We start from the raw sequence: 12679 nt of genomic DNA on the forward strand, positions 1-12679 counted from the left end.
AGTGTCTCTGTGATTACCCCAGAACTGTTAAAACTTATGGAAGACAATCAAATTTAACAGAAGCTCCTTTTTTTGCATACTCAGTTGATGTAAAGATGACATTTTAAAGTGAATCATCCAAATAATGGCCAGTTAGCTCATATTACTATTTAGAATTACCATCAATATTTTTTCTGCATTAATACCTTAGTACTCTTTGAATGAAGGGATCCTAAAATATTAATAAAATATAAATTATAAATAAAATAATATTGTAGTGCTAACATAGCTTGGTACATTGACTTCTTGGTCTTGTGCTCTTTGTTTCCATATCGGTGGATAATACCAAGTATTAACTTTGTGACTTGCATTAAGGTCAAGAATGAAGCAATAGACACAATTTATACAGATAGTGGTTACATAAGATTACTTTTGAATCCAATTACTCTGTGGACACAAGGGTAGCATTCAGCTAAAGGTTGTTTTCACCAGTGGGTTTTGTAATCTGTGCCCAACAGGGTGACCAGCCGAAATTGCATTCCATATAAGAGGGTCAGGAAAGTTCAGTGGAGTGAGTGTTCGGATGGCTAATCTCAGAATAAGCAGAGGCTGCTGTGCGTGGTGCTAAGATGTCATTCTCTCTCTCATTCTGTCTGTCTCTCTCTCCGTCAAGCTGTTTGTCTGAATGAGGTGAACGTCTGGAGTGGGTGAGTGTGCGCGTCCTTATAAGGAACACAGAGCGTTCTGTCAGCTCTGATCCAGACGCAGCTGGGAGGAGAGATCGCAGGCCGAGCTCCAGCACCATGGATAATGGAGAAACACACGCACATACACTCATTAGGGTTGGATCAATACCAAGATTTGGGCTTCGGTACTCTGAACCAGCCTCTCGTATCTCAGTGTTGATGCTAAATCGATTCGATTCTTTCAACAAATAAACAACCTCAGGCGAGTGATAAAATGAAAGGACCTGTCAATACTTTCAGTAATTTGACTGATCTCAATGCAAGTATGCAATAATTAAATGTAACTTTACACATACTTTACCATTCAAAAGTTTGGGGTCAGTAAGATTTTTAAAAATGTATTCCTGTGAAGGCAAAGCTGAATTTTACTCGGTCCTCAGTGTCACATGATTCTTCATAAATCATTCTAATATGCTGTTTTGATGCTCGAGTAGCATTTCTTATTGTTGTTAAAAAAATTGTAATATCATTTTTCAGGATTTTTTTAACTTTATACTCGATTTTTTAGGAATAAAGTAAAAGTCTTCACAGTGACTTGATCAATGTAATGCATACTTGCTGAATAAAAGTATTAATTTATTTAAAAAAAACTGTCACATACATCATTGTATAAACTTTTAAATTTCAAATCACACTGCATGAACTACGCATAAAGCAACATATTGTTGTATGGTATGGTCAAGTATAAAAATTGGCAAAATGACATTGTATCATGGTATTCCATGTACACAGAGAGAATGTGCCATACAGACCTGTGAATCATTGACAGTCATAGATCAATAAACTGTCTCATAGAAATACTAAAGCATTATCACAGCAGATCGATGTGTGGCTGCATGTTCCTTATGTACTGCCCGGCCGATAAAAAGTCGCTGTTTGGATTTAAATAAGCAAATACTTAAGAGTCTTTGACTGGATAATTTTTGCTGTGATTATTTGCTGGAGTAGACTTTACATTTACATTGTCAATACAAGATCTTGACCAAAAATTGATTAAAATAACATCCCAAAATTTATTTCCATCAAGATGTGCATTGATTTTTGGTCAAGATCTTGTATTGAGTCAAGCACTCTGTAAAGTCTACTCCAGCACATCTCAAAAACTTTCAATTCATGACTTTCTTCATGCTCCCTCCCAACCATTCTTTCACAATTTGAGCCTGATGAATCTTGACATTGTCATCTTGGAATATGGCCATGATGTGTCTTCCTACATGGTTGTTTAAGAAATGAAAAGCTACACGCTCCATCTTTTAGGGTTAAAACAGGGGTAGGCAAGTTCGGTCCTAGAGATCCGCTGTCCTGCTGAGTTTAGCTCCAACCCTAATCAAACACACCTGAACAACCTAATCAAGCTCTTCAGGATTACTAAGGCTATAGGCAGCTGAAGGGTTTTTTTCAGGGTTGGAGCTAAACTCTGCAGGACTCTCTAGGACCGAACTTGCTTACCCCTGGGTTAAAATAACTGTTGTCAAACATATAATATGCTAGAAAAGTATTTGCCTTTTTAAATTCAAACAGGGACTTTTTTATTTTGTTTTTTTGGCAGGGCAGTGTATATGATTGCTCTGATGGGAATGCGTCACTGCACTTCTGAACGTCCTCAGTGTAGTACAGACTGAATTTTCATCACCAGTGACTGTTTTCTGTATATGTGCGTCACCTGTATATATTGTTGGACGCAGTTGTGTTGGCTGTTTTGACAGTCATCCCCATGAAGCTGCCAGTGAACCTGTCTGTACTAGCAGAGATGTTGGGGTTTACAGGAAAATGTTACTCCATCTGTTTAAGGATCCGTGGGTGGGTGAATGCCCCTTTTTTCCCCCAATGAAATTGTATTCCAGGTGGGCTAATGACATCTCAATAAGATAAAACTCTAATGCTTGCTTTTTTGTTCTCACTTGTGTGAAAAATATTTGCCAGTTTTGAAGTTTGTGTGTGTCATCACTTTTTTCATCACATTTGTCAAAACGGGAATAAATTACATTTTAAAATATATTAAAATAGAAACCAGTTATTTTAAATTATAATGATATTTCATAGTATGACCATATATTTACTGGTTTGACTGTACTATATTTGTTCCTCTCTGTAAGTCACTTTGGATAAAAGCATCTACTAAATGCATGTGTAATGTAAATGGTTCCTGGTATGACAATATATTTACTGTTTTTTTTTTTTTTTTTTTTTTTTTTTTTTATCAAATAAATGCAGCAGCAAAAATCTTACCGACACCAAACTGTTGAACGGTAGTGTTTTTTTTTTTTTTATCATTGCTACCTGGCTATCAAACATCGTATAAAAAAAAACGTGTGAGTGGGCATGGTTGGCACATTGGCTGACATGTGGAATATAAATTTGATTAATTTTTTCATTGAGCATCTGAATATTTGAATTATGTTTAAAAAAAACAACAACAAAAAAAAACAAAGGGAACAAAAAACTCCCATTTTGGCATTGCTTGGCACAAGTCATAAATTTAGAAAATATTTGTGATATACAGTATAAAAGTATGAGATATTTATTGTTTTCTTTTTATTACTTTTACTTTTTTTTTAAAAGGTGCCCAAGAATGCTTTTTCACAAGATGTAATATAAGTCTAAGGTGTCTCCTGAATGTGTCTGTGAAGTTTCAGCTCAAAATACCCCCATAGATTTTTTTTTTTATACATTTTTTTAACTGCCTATTTTGAGGCATCATTAACAATGCACTGAATTACACTCGGCGCCGTCCCCTTAAATCGCGTGCTCCCTGCCACACGAGCTGTTGACTATATTACAGCGCGTTTACAAAGTTCACACAGCTAATATAACCCTCAAATGGATCTTTACAAGATGTTCGTCATGCATGCTGTATGCATGCTTCGAATTATGTGAGTAAAGTATTTATTTGGATGTTAAAGTTTTATTCTGAGTGAATTTGAGGCTGTCCTCCATGGCTAACGGCTAATGCTACACTGTTGGAGAGATTTATAAAGAATGAAGTTGTGTTTATGCATTATACAGTCTGCAAGTGTTTAAAAAATGAAAATAGCGACGGCTCTTGTCTCCGTGAATACAGTAAGAAACGATGGTAACTTTAACCTCATTTAACAGTACATTAGCAACATGCTAACGAAACATTTAGAAAGACAATTTACAAATATCAGTAAAAATATGCTATCATGGATTATGTCAGTTATTATTGCTCCATCTGCCATTTTTCGCTGTTGTTCTTGCTTACCTAGTCTGATGATTCGGCTGTGTGCAGCTCCAGACGTTAACTGGCTGCCCTTGTCTAATGCCTTTCATAATGTTGGGAACATGGGCTGGCATTATGCAAATATTGGGGCGTACACCCCGACTGTTACGTAACAGTCGGTGTTATGTTGAGATTCTCCTGTTCTTCGGAGGTCGTTTAAACAAATGAGATTTATATAAGGAGGAGGAAACAATGGGGTTTGAGACTCACTGTATGTCATTTCCATGTACTGAACTCTTGTTATTTAACTATGCCAAGGTAAATTCAATTTTTGAATCTAGGGCACCTTTAAACTTTCATTTGCACCTAGTTGGATTTTCATGTCTATTCCACCAGAGATATTCAGCAAGTATGAAAACAACTACTGGAGACTACCGGCCTCTCGATAGAGCTGCTCCTGGCTATCAGCTCATCTGAGAGTCGCTGTGTTTGCTTATGTGTATGTGTGAGAGTCTGTAGTTGCCAGTTCTGACAATAAAAATCATCTCACCACCATATTAGTAGAGTGTATGTCTCACAAACATTCCTCTTTTATCAAATGAACCATGTAAGAGCAGTCATTTATGTGTGTCAGAGAGTAAAAGCTAATGTGGTCTGTCATCCTGCTCCTGCTAGTTATCTTACCATTTCGGTAACATTTCATTTGTTTACTGTCATGCTGCTCTATTTCCTCCTGTCCAGGAGAGAGAGGTACAGTGCTGTTCACTAGCTAGGATGGGAAGCGTGTGTGCTTATGTATATGAGTGTGTGTGATTCAATGTTGATACATGAGTGTGTCAAGATATTGCCTGAGGTTCAGTGTAGGCACTGTGGAATAGTCCTAGATTTCCCACTAGAGCAGAAATAATGAAAGTGTGTGTGCGCGTTTTGTGTATAAATCATGGTTTGTCAGAGTGCATGTAAATATTTATATAAATACACCAATGTATTGAAGAAAATATATGTGTATCTATTTGTTTGTGTGTGAGTGTGGGTTTGTTTAGCTATACTTTGAAGGGAAAAAAAAATGTCCCCAGAAGAGAGTTAAATATGACAAAACCTCTGCTTGGGGACATTTGGGGATGCCCTCATTTGGAAAAATGAATAAAATAATGCTTCATTAAATCTTAATCTCTAATAAATGCAAAAAAGTTTGAAACATATATAAAAAATAATAGAAGACAATGCTATGTTGTCATTTAGATAGTGTGTGTGCGCGCATTTGCAGTCTTTCCTCCCTCTGATCTTGAATTATAGTATCTGCAGTCACTATGAACTGTGTGTCTGGCCACAGGAGGTATATGCGGTTTGAGAGGAAATGACATCATATTGTGCCGTGTGGGAATGGTGGTTAGGACAGCCATGCTGTTTTAATGAGCATTTAGTGTGATTAGTTCATGATGGTTAATTATATTATGTGGCTTTTGGTTTGGGAACATTTTTAAAGAATATCATGACAGGAGGAGAATGAGGTTCACCTCATTTAAAGGTTTGAAATAATGTCCTATACCACACCACAAACATATTGTTGTAAAATTTCAAGCCCCAAAATGTTTATTTACCTCAGTTGTGGGATAATTAAACCCATTCATCATTGTGCTGGTATTGTTACTGAGCTCAATGTGATCTAATAGCTCAAGTGAGATTTTAAGCACTGTGAAAAATGCCAAAAAACAATCAAGGCAGAGAGAAAGTTAAAGATGTTTCAGTGCAGAATGGTCCGTCACCATAATGGTATGTTTTAGTAAAAATGTGTCACAGAACTCTCATTACACTCCACCACAAAAGTTCCTAAACAGATTTTCTGTGAAGCATTTAAGCGCATACACGCATGCACACACATACACGACAACCCACAAGCACTTGCTCAAACATAGGACAAAACAAAAGTTTGATGATAATTTTGTTGGTTCATCTGTGTATAATTAAATGTTATGTGTCTCTGAACAGGAATTTGTGACTAAACATTATAAAATGTTACCCGATATAGCTGTGATTAACCATGCTTTGCTCTGTTTCTGTGTGTGTCTTAGTTGTTTGCCATTTGCCCTGCATGAATGGAGGAAAATGCAGCGCTCGGGACAAATGCCAGTGCCCGCCAAACTTTACTGGAAAATTCTGCCAAATGGCAAATCCAAACGGTCAACAGGGGCAACATACTCTCGTAAACGGGCAGAAGACACACGTCCACTCAACGCACACGTTACCTCTCACCTACAGCACTGGGCAAAACCAGGGTAATGCTTTTATTTCTCTGTTCTTACCTGTACAAATGTTTAAATCTGGCTTCTGTTATTATTCTGAAATATATGGCTCTGTTGTTATTAAAGGAATATTCAGGGTTCAGAGTTACCACAAAAATGAATTTTTACTTGCCCTTTGTTTTCTTTAAAAAAATAAAAATCAACAATCTGGGTTACAGTAAGGCAAGTATAATGGAAGCGAATGGGGCCAATCCATAAAAATTAAAAAGTCATTGTTTCAGTATTATAGACACAAGACACAAGCAAACTGCTTACTGTGTCATTGCCATGACAACACTACACCATAAGCCCTAAAACTCTAAAGTGACTGTAAAAATTTTAAAACAGCTGGTAATCAACATTACGCCATAAGTACTAGGATTGGGTAAAAAATATAGATTTTAATCGATTCTGATTTTTTCGAACCGATATCTAGTCTATCCTGTTTTCAGTTGATGAATAAACGGAACATTTTAGTGCGCTTCCCGTCCAATAAATCGCAATAAGCTTTGTGCATTGTTACTTTTGATATGAAACAAAGTCTCAGATTTCAATTTCTGTCCATTTTATTACGAAATTAATAAAATAAATACAGTTTTGTCGCTGTTTAATGTGACGTGACAGATCGCTGTAGCACCTCAGTTCAGTTCAAGAGAAGCGGCAGCGCGACACACACGTGAACCGATCATCTCCTCCACTATAATACCATTTACAGTGTGAAATGAATGAATGAACAGGAAGGTAAGTTAAAAGATAGAGTACAACTTACCGAAATCCATATCATGTCTCATGTAATCGCTCAACTAAATATATGCACCATATTACATGTTCATTATCATTTTTAATGTTCTTCAATATTTAATGCATGTTTGAATAAATCTGTTGTTTTCATGACAGCCACCATTTAGGCTAGAAATATAATTGTGATTGTAAAGTTAGTATTATAAGTTTATTATAAAAACTTCATTGACTGTAATGTAAGAACAAATCATTTAATTTTAATATGTATAGTTTACAGCATTAGTTGAGATTTTTTTTTCCTTAAGAAAATGTCATGTACTGTACCTGATATATATCCAAAATAATCAATATTGAATCGAATTGAAATCAGAATCAAATTGCAAGCCTGTGAATCCGAATCGAATCATGAAATTTGTGTCAGTTCCCAGCCCTATTAAATAATGTACTTAACTTTTATTAAACCTGTATTGAACCCATATTAACTTGTACTGAATACAATAAAGTGATACTTTTCCGTAGGTTTGGTAAATGTCCATGTGAAACATCCCCCTGAAGCCTCAGTCCAGATCCATCAGGTGTCTCCAGTGGACAGTAACGGGCAGGTGAAGAACACGCAGTCCAGCCACACCTACACCTACCACAGCAGCAGCCAGAGCATCCAGCATGGACACACTCACGGCGGCGTCATTTACCCCAACCAGCAAACATACCTCCAATACCAGCCGGTGACATCCAAGAGCCAGCTGGGACGCTGCTTTCAGGAGACTGCAGGAATGCAAGTAAGAGAGACCATAAGTGTTTGAATATATAAACCATATATAACTCGCATCTAATGACTTTATGTGAGGAAGATGATGAGATATTGAAGGGTTTGCATCTTTACTGCAACTCTGCTTCCATAAGGCTTTTCACACTGTGTGTAGATTTTTCACCTAAAAATGTCATCATTTACTTACCCTCACATTGTTCCAAAACTGCAAGCCTCTTATTTATTCTTTCTTCAAAAGGAGATATTTTGAAAAATGTCTCAGAGTTTTGGTGTCAGTGGGCTCCAATGTTATTTTAAATTGCGTTGACTTTCATTGTACGGACAAAAGCATTCTTAAAAATATCTTCTCTAGCTTTACCTTTCTCTTCATCTCTCTCTCTGTCTCGCTGCTGCTGTGAGCTGTGAATCATCCACTATTACTCTGTCTCTCACTTTTAATGTCTTTTAAACTAACTCAATTTCAGCTATCATTGGATAATCAAGAAATAGATCAAAAGACAAAATGAATAGTGAGATGAGACTCTCTCCAGAACATTGTGGTGCTCAAGGGAACATCTGTCTCTTCAGAAGAGAACTGCAAATGAAACACAAAAGAATGATTCTCAAGAGTACTCAGTACCTGCCTCCAGCTTAAAAGAACATCCAGTTGTCTTCCACTCCCACAGTTGTTAAACTATCAAGTTATTATCATCAGGTTCACCTCAGTCTTGTTTGTTTACTCTCTCCAATCGTAAAGTGCAGTGGGTGTTTTTTGCAAACATTCAGACTTAATTTGCGACTTTTCATGTCAGCAGAGAGTGGGGTGTTATCAGGTTGTTTGAGTTGTGTATTATTGCTGTCTCTCAGATTGTTGTTCGGTATGTGTCTGGTTCAGCAGATTAGATTCAGTCAGGGGGGAGATATCAGAGTGTTGATCAGAAAGAACTGGGATCAAGAGCTGTGTGTGAGCAGAATTATATCTTTTGGTGTGGTGAATGGTCTAGAATGAGTATCTCTCTCCTTTTCCTTCTTTCGTTAACCTATTGGGCTTGATTGTGTTTTATTTTGTTGTAGTGTGGGAAAGCTCTGCCCGGCCTGTCTAAACAAGATGCCTGTTGTGGGACGGTGGGCACATCATGGGGATTCCACAAATGCCAAAAATGCCCAAAGAAATCATGTAAGCTACTGTCATACTCTCACAAACAAAAACTCCCATTACACTCTCACAGAAAACAATTGTCTCATTTTTACAAACAAAAGCACCCATCTCACCCTTGCATGCAACAAACCTGTCTCACTTTCACACAGACAAACATATGCCTCACTTTCAGAAACAAAAACCCCTGTATCTCTCTCACACAGGCAAACATCTGTCTCGCTTTCACAAACAAAAGCACCCGTCTCACTCTCACATGCAAAAACATCAGCCTCACTCACAAAGACAAACAAATGCCTCACTTTCAGAAACAAAAACACCCGTCTCACCTTCACAGACAAACATCTGCCTTGCTTTCCCAAACAAAAAAAAGTCTCACCCTCACATGCAAAAACAAATCTCACTTTCACACAGACAAACATCTGCCTCACTTTCATAAACAAAAACACCCGTCTCACCCTCACTCAGGAAAAATATCTGCCTTGCTTTCCCAAACAAAAAAACAGTCTCACCCTCACATGCAAAAACATCAGTCTCAGGCCCTGTTTTCACTAGTGCATTTTCATTTTAAAAGGCATATATTTTTTGCTACCGTTATGCCTGTCATTTACGTTACTCCAGCATTTTCGACGCTCAAAAACGGAGACTTTTGAAAACGCTGCAGACCCCGTTTTTGTTTGAAAACTCCGGGGTTGCGTTTTAGTGTAAACAGAAAAAACTGCTGACTTTGTGGTCCTTTTTAGCAGCCATTGTGCAGTTAAACTCTGCATTTTATAATACTCCAGCTGCCTATGTGCGCAAGACACAACCGTTTACACTTATACGCACATGCACAGTGTGCATGAAAAGTCATGTGACATGCGTTTTCGGTCGAGTAGTGTAGACGGAGATTGTTTCTGAAACGCCACTATAGACGAGGTTCGTTTTCATTTTAAAACGTCGTTTTAAAACGAAAACGCACTAGTGTAAACGGCCTCAGTCTCACAGGGACAGTCGTATCTCTCGCTTTCACAAACAAAAACACCCGTCTCACCCTTAAGTGCAAAAACACGTCTCATTCTCACACAGACAAACAACCTGAGTTTTACAAACAAAAACACCCGTCTCACCCTCACACAAAACTGCCTCAAGGCTTAGGTATACTTCATTTTTCTTGATCCACTCTTTCTAGCACACAAATGAGCGCAGATGGACATTTTGATTGAAAAATGCCTGTCTCATTCTCTCATGATCCTTAGTCTTTCTCTCTCTCATTAAAACATCTGTTTTACCTTCACACACACAAACATCTGTCTCACCCTCACACACAAATTCAAGCATATGTCTTACATTTTCAATTTAATCTGTTTATTGAATGATGGAAATGACTGAAACAAACTGGTGTATGTTCAGAGTGAGACACAGCGTTAAACATCAGTATGTCTGGGCCTCATTTGCAGTGAATCACACTTTCAGTATGATTGTGCAGAGTATTCCACAGTAGTGCGGTCCGAAAACAGCAGGAAAGCAGTGATTCATCAACAGGCCCAGCCTTGATTTCTCACTAACTAAAAGAAACTATGAGAGGTTCCTCTAAAAACTATTTGATGTCAAACCTCCAAGTGGCTGCGACTCAACAGACACATGGTCCTAATATCAAGAATGAGAGGGAAGGGATGCATTCCACAGAGAAAAGGCAAGTACGTAATGAGTGGGCAAAGGAAAGAGAAAGCTGTAAGGTATCTGGTTACACACGCTGTGTTGAACTTACTGACATGCTGACTCACCTGGCACACACTCCAGCTTTAGTAATGCTTCCTCACATACACACACTCACACACACATTTACTCATACAGTCATGATTCCTTCTTGCTTAGTCACTTCTCTGAAGTTTGTCCCTACAGAAAACCGTTAGTGTACCACCCCAGTCTCTATCTTCTGCGCTTTCTCTTCACGGTATGCCTGTAGATTTTTGTGAAATTCTCTGCCCATATATGGGCGGCCCTGCATTCTGTGCATTCCCAGACATATCGCTGATTTAAACCTTATGGACCTCACCAAAACAAACGTTCATGAGTGAAATGAAATATTTAAAGATTGTTGTTTCAATCTTTAAATGCCAGTTAAAATGTTTTTCCTTCACTTGAAAAGTGAGGTTTGTTTATCTTCACACTTTTTCATTTCGGTTACGTAGATGTTTACTCCATTTTGGAAGAAGAGCGATTCAATATAGCAATGAGAGGTGTGAAGTTGATGTGACATTACTGCTGTCTCTGAGCTCTGTTTGCAGCAGCTGTAGGCGAGCACTCACTAGGACATCAGCTGGCCCTGAATGGAAATAGAAGTGCACGGCAGTAACGTTACACAAGTGTTGGGGTAATGAAGATGCAAACAAGTCTGGAGTTCAGCAGGCTCAAAATATGACCCTTGGAAATGTCGGTGGCATTCTGTTCTGTTCCAAATGAGTCATTCCATCTCACTTTCTCTCTCTCTTTGTTCTATTTATGTAATTTATTATGGTCATTACCCATGAGAATGAGAGGGAAGTAAACCCTGTTCCTGTTATGTGTTCCCAGTCGCAAGGCCTCTCCTGAGGCAAACCTTAAAACAGTCACCACAAAACTATGTACAGTGTTTTTGCTTGCTTTTTTTTATCTGGAGGTGATGAGCTCAGAGACAATGGTGTGTTTAACATCACATTATATAGAGTGATTAATGTTCCATGTGTGAATGTATTTGTGTTAGTGTAGAACATGTAAAAACATGTAAGAACAAAATGTAATCAGATTAGATGTTTTAAAATTTTCACACTTGCGTTTGGTTCTCCATTATATCCTGTTAGTTTCCTGTGTGAATTAAGGAACTGAACTCTTGGGGATGTCCTGTACAAAAATTAACCATCCGCCAAATACCATAGTTATAGTTTTGTTACCTCAAAAATAATACAATGGCAACTTTACCAAGGACATAAAGATCCTTTTTTTATAATGTAACTTTTTACTGTTTGGGGTCAGTAATGTTCCTGACAAAAAAAGTGTCACGGTTTCCAGAAAAATTCGATAATAACATTGATAATAATAAGAAATGTTTCTTGAGCACCAAATCAGCATATTAGAATGATTTATGTGGTATTTTGGTGCATACACTGGTTATCATGAGACTATCATTATAGTAATGGTTACAGTGGACAATCATTTATAGATTGTAAATTAAATTAAACATTTTAGTAAGTCTAAATTTTATATTTATTCTTACTACACCAAAGTTTCCTTACATTTGTTGGAAAAGAATGTTTATCTTTAGTACTTTAACTAAATGTGCTGTTATTTTTTTGTCCTCCTCTCTCTCACTCTCTCTTTCTCTCTTTCCTACAAAGCAATTCCTTTGATTGAATGTCCTCAAGGCTATAAGAGGCTGAATGCCACTCGGTGTATCGGTAAGAGCCATGGCTTGTTTCTTCTTGCACATGCATGCTAATGCTTTTATTGCATATTTTTGTTCCTGCAGTGAACGTGTATATACTGTGGTGCAACATTTTTGTGTTTATTTAGTTGTGCATTGATTTTGATGATTTTGATAAGATGCATGAGTGACTATTTGTCATAGTCAGATACTGTATATAATTCATTTCGCCCCCCACTGGCCTCTGCATGTCACAACTTGCCACATATGCCATGTACTGTTGCTTTTATTAAATTGCCATTTTAAAATAGTGTCCCAGATCTATCACAGAGAAGACTCTCTTTCACGGTTACGAGGACAGGCAGGAGGAGAGACAGGTGGCATCTTTGATAGATCTTTCTAATCTATGTTGAAGTTGGATGTAATAGCCAGAGATCTAACACATCAGGGCCAGCAGCCAGAAA

The 12679-nt window shown here is 37.6% G+C and overlaps 1 protein-coding gene across 8 annotated transcripts in view; it reads left to right on the top strand.

The window, feature by feature from the left end:
• The window catches only part of ltbp1 (latent transforming growth factor beta binding protein 1), a 102632-nt gene that overhangs the window by 41019 nt on the left and 48934 nt on the right, over window positions 1-12679 (top strand). For all 8 annotated transcript variants that reach the window (XM_048191159.1, XM_048191157.1, XM_048191160.1 and 5 more), the window contains 4 exons: window positions 5979-6182; window positions 7449-7708; window positions 8752-8854; window positions 12190-12249. In XM_048191159.1, coding sequence (XP_048047116.1) covers window positions 5979-6182; window positions 7449-7708; window positions 8752-8854; window positions 12190-12249 — 627 coding nt within the window. The remainder of the gene's footprint in view (window positions 1-5978; window positions 6183-7448; window positions 7709-8751; window positions 8855-12189; window positions 12250-12679) is intronic.

Source organism: Megalobrama amblycephala, linkage group LG5 (assembly GCF_018812025.1).
Source record: "Megalobrama amblycephala isolate DHTTF-2021 linkage group LG5, ASM1881202v1, whole genome shotgun sequence".
NCBI lineage: Eukaryota > Metazoa > Chordata > Actinopteri > Cypriniformes > Xenocyprididae > Megalobrama > Megalobrama amblycephala.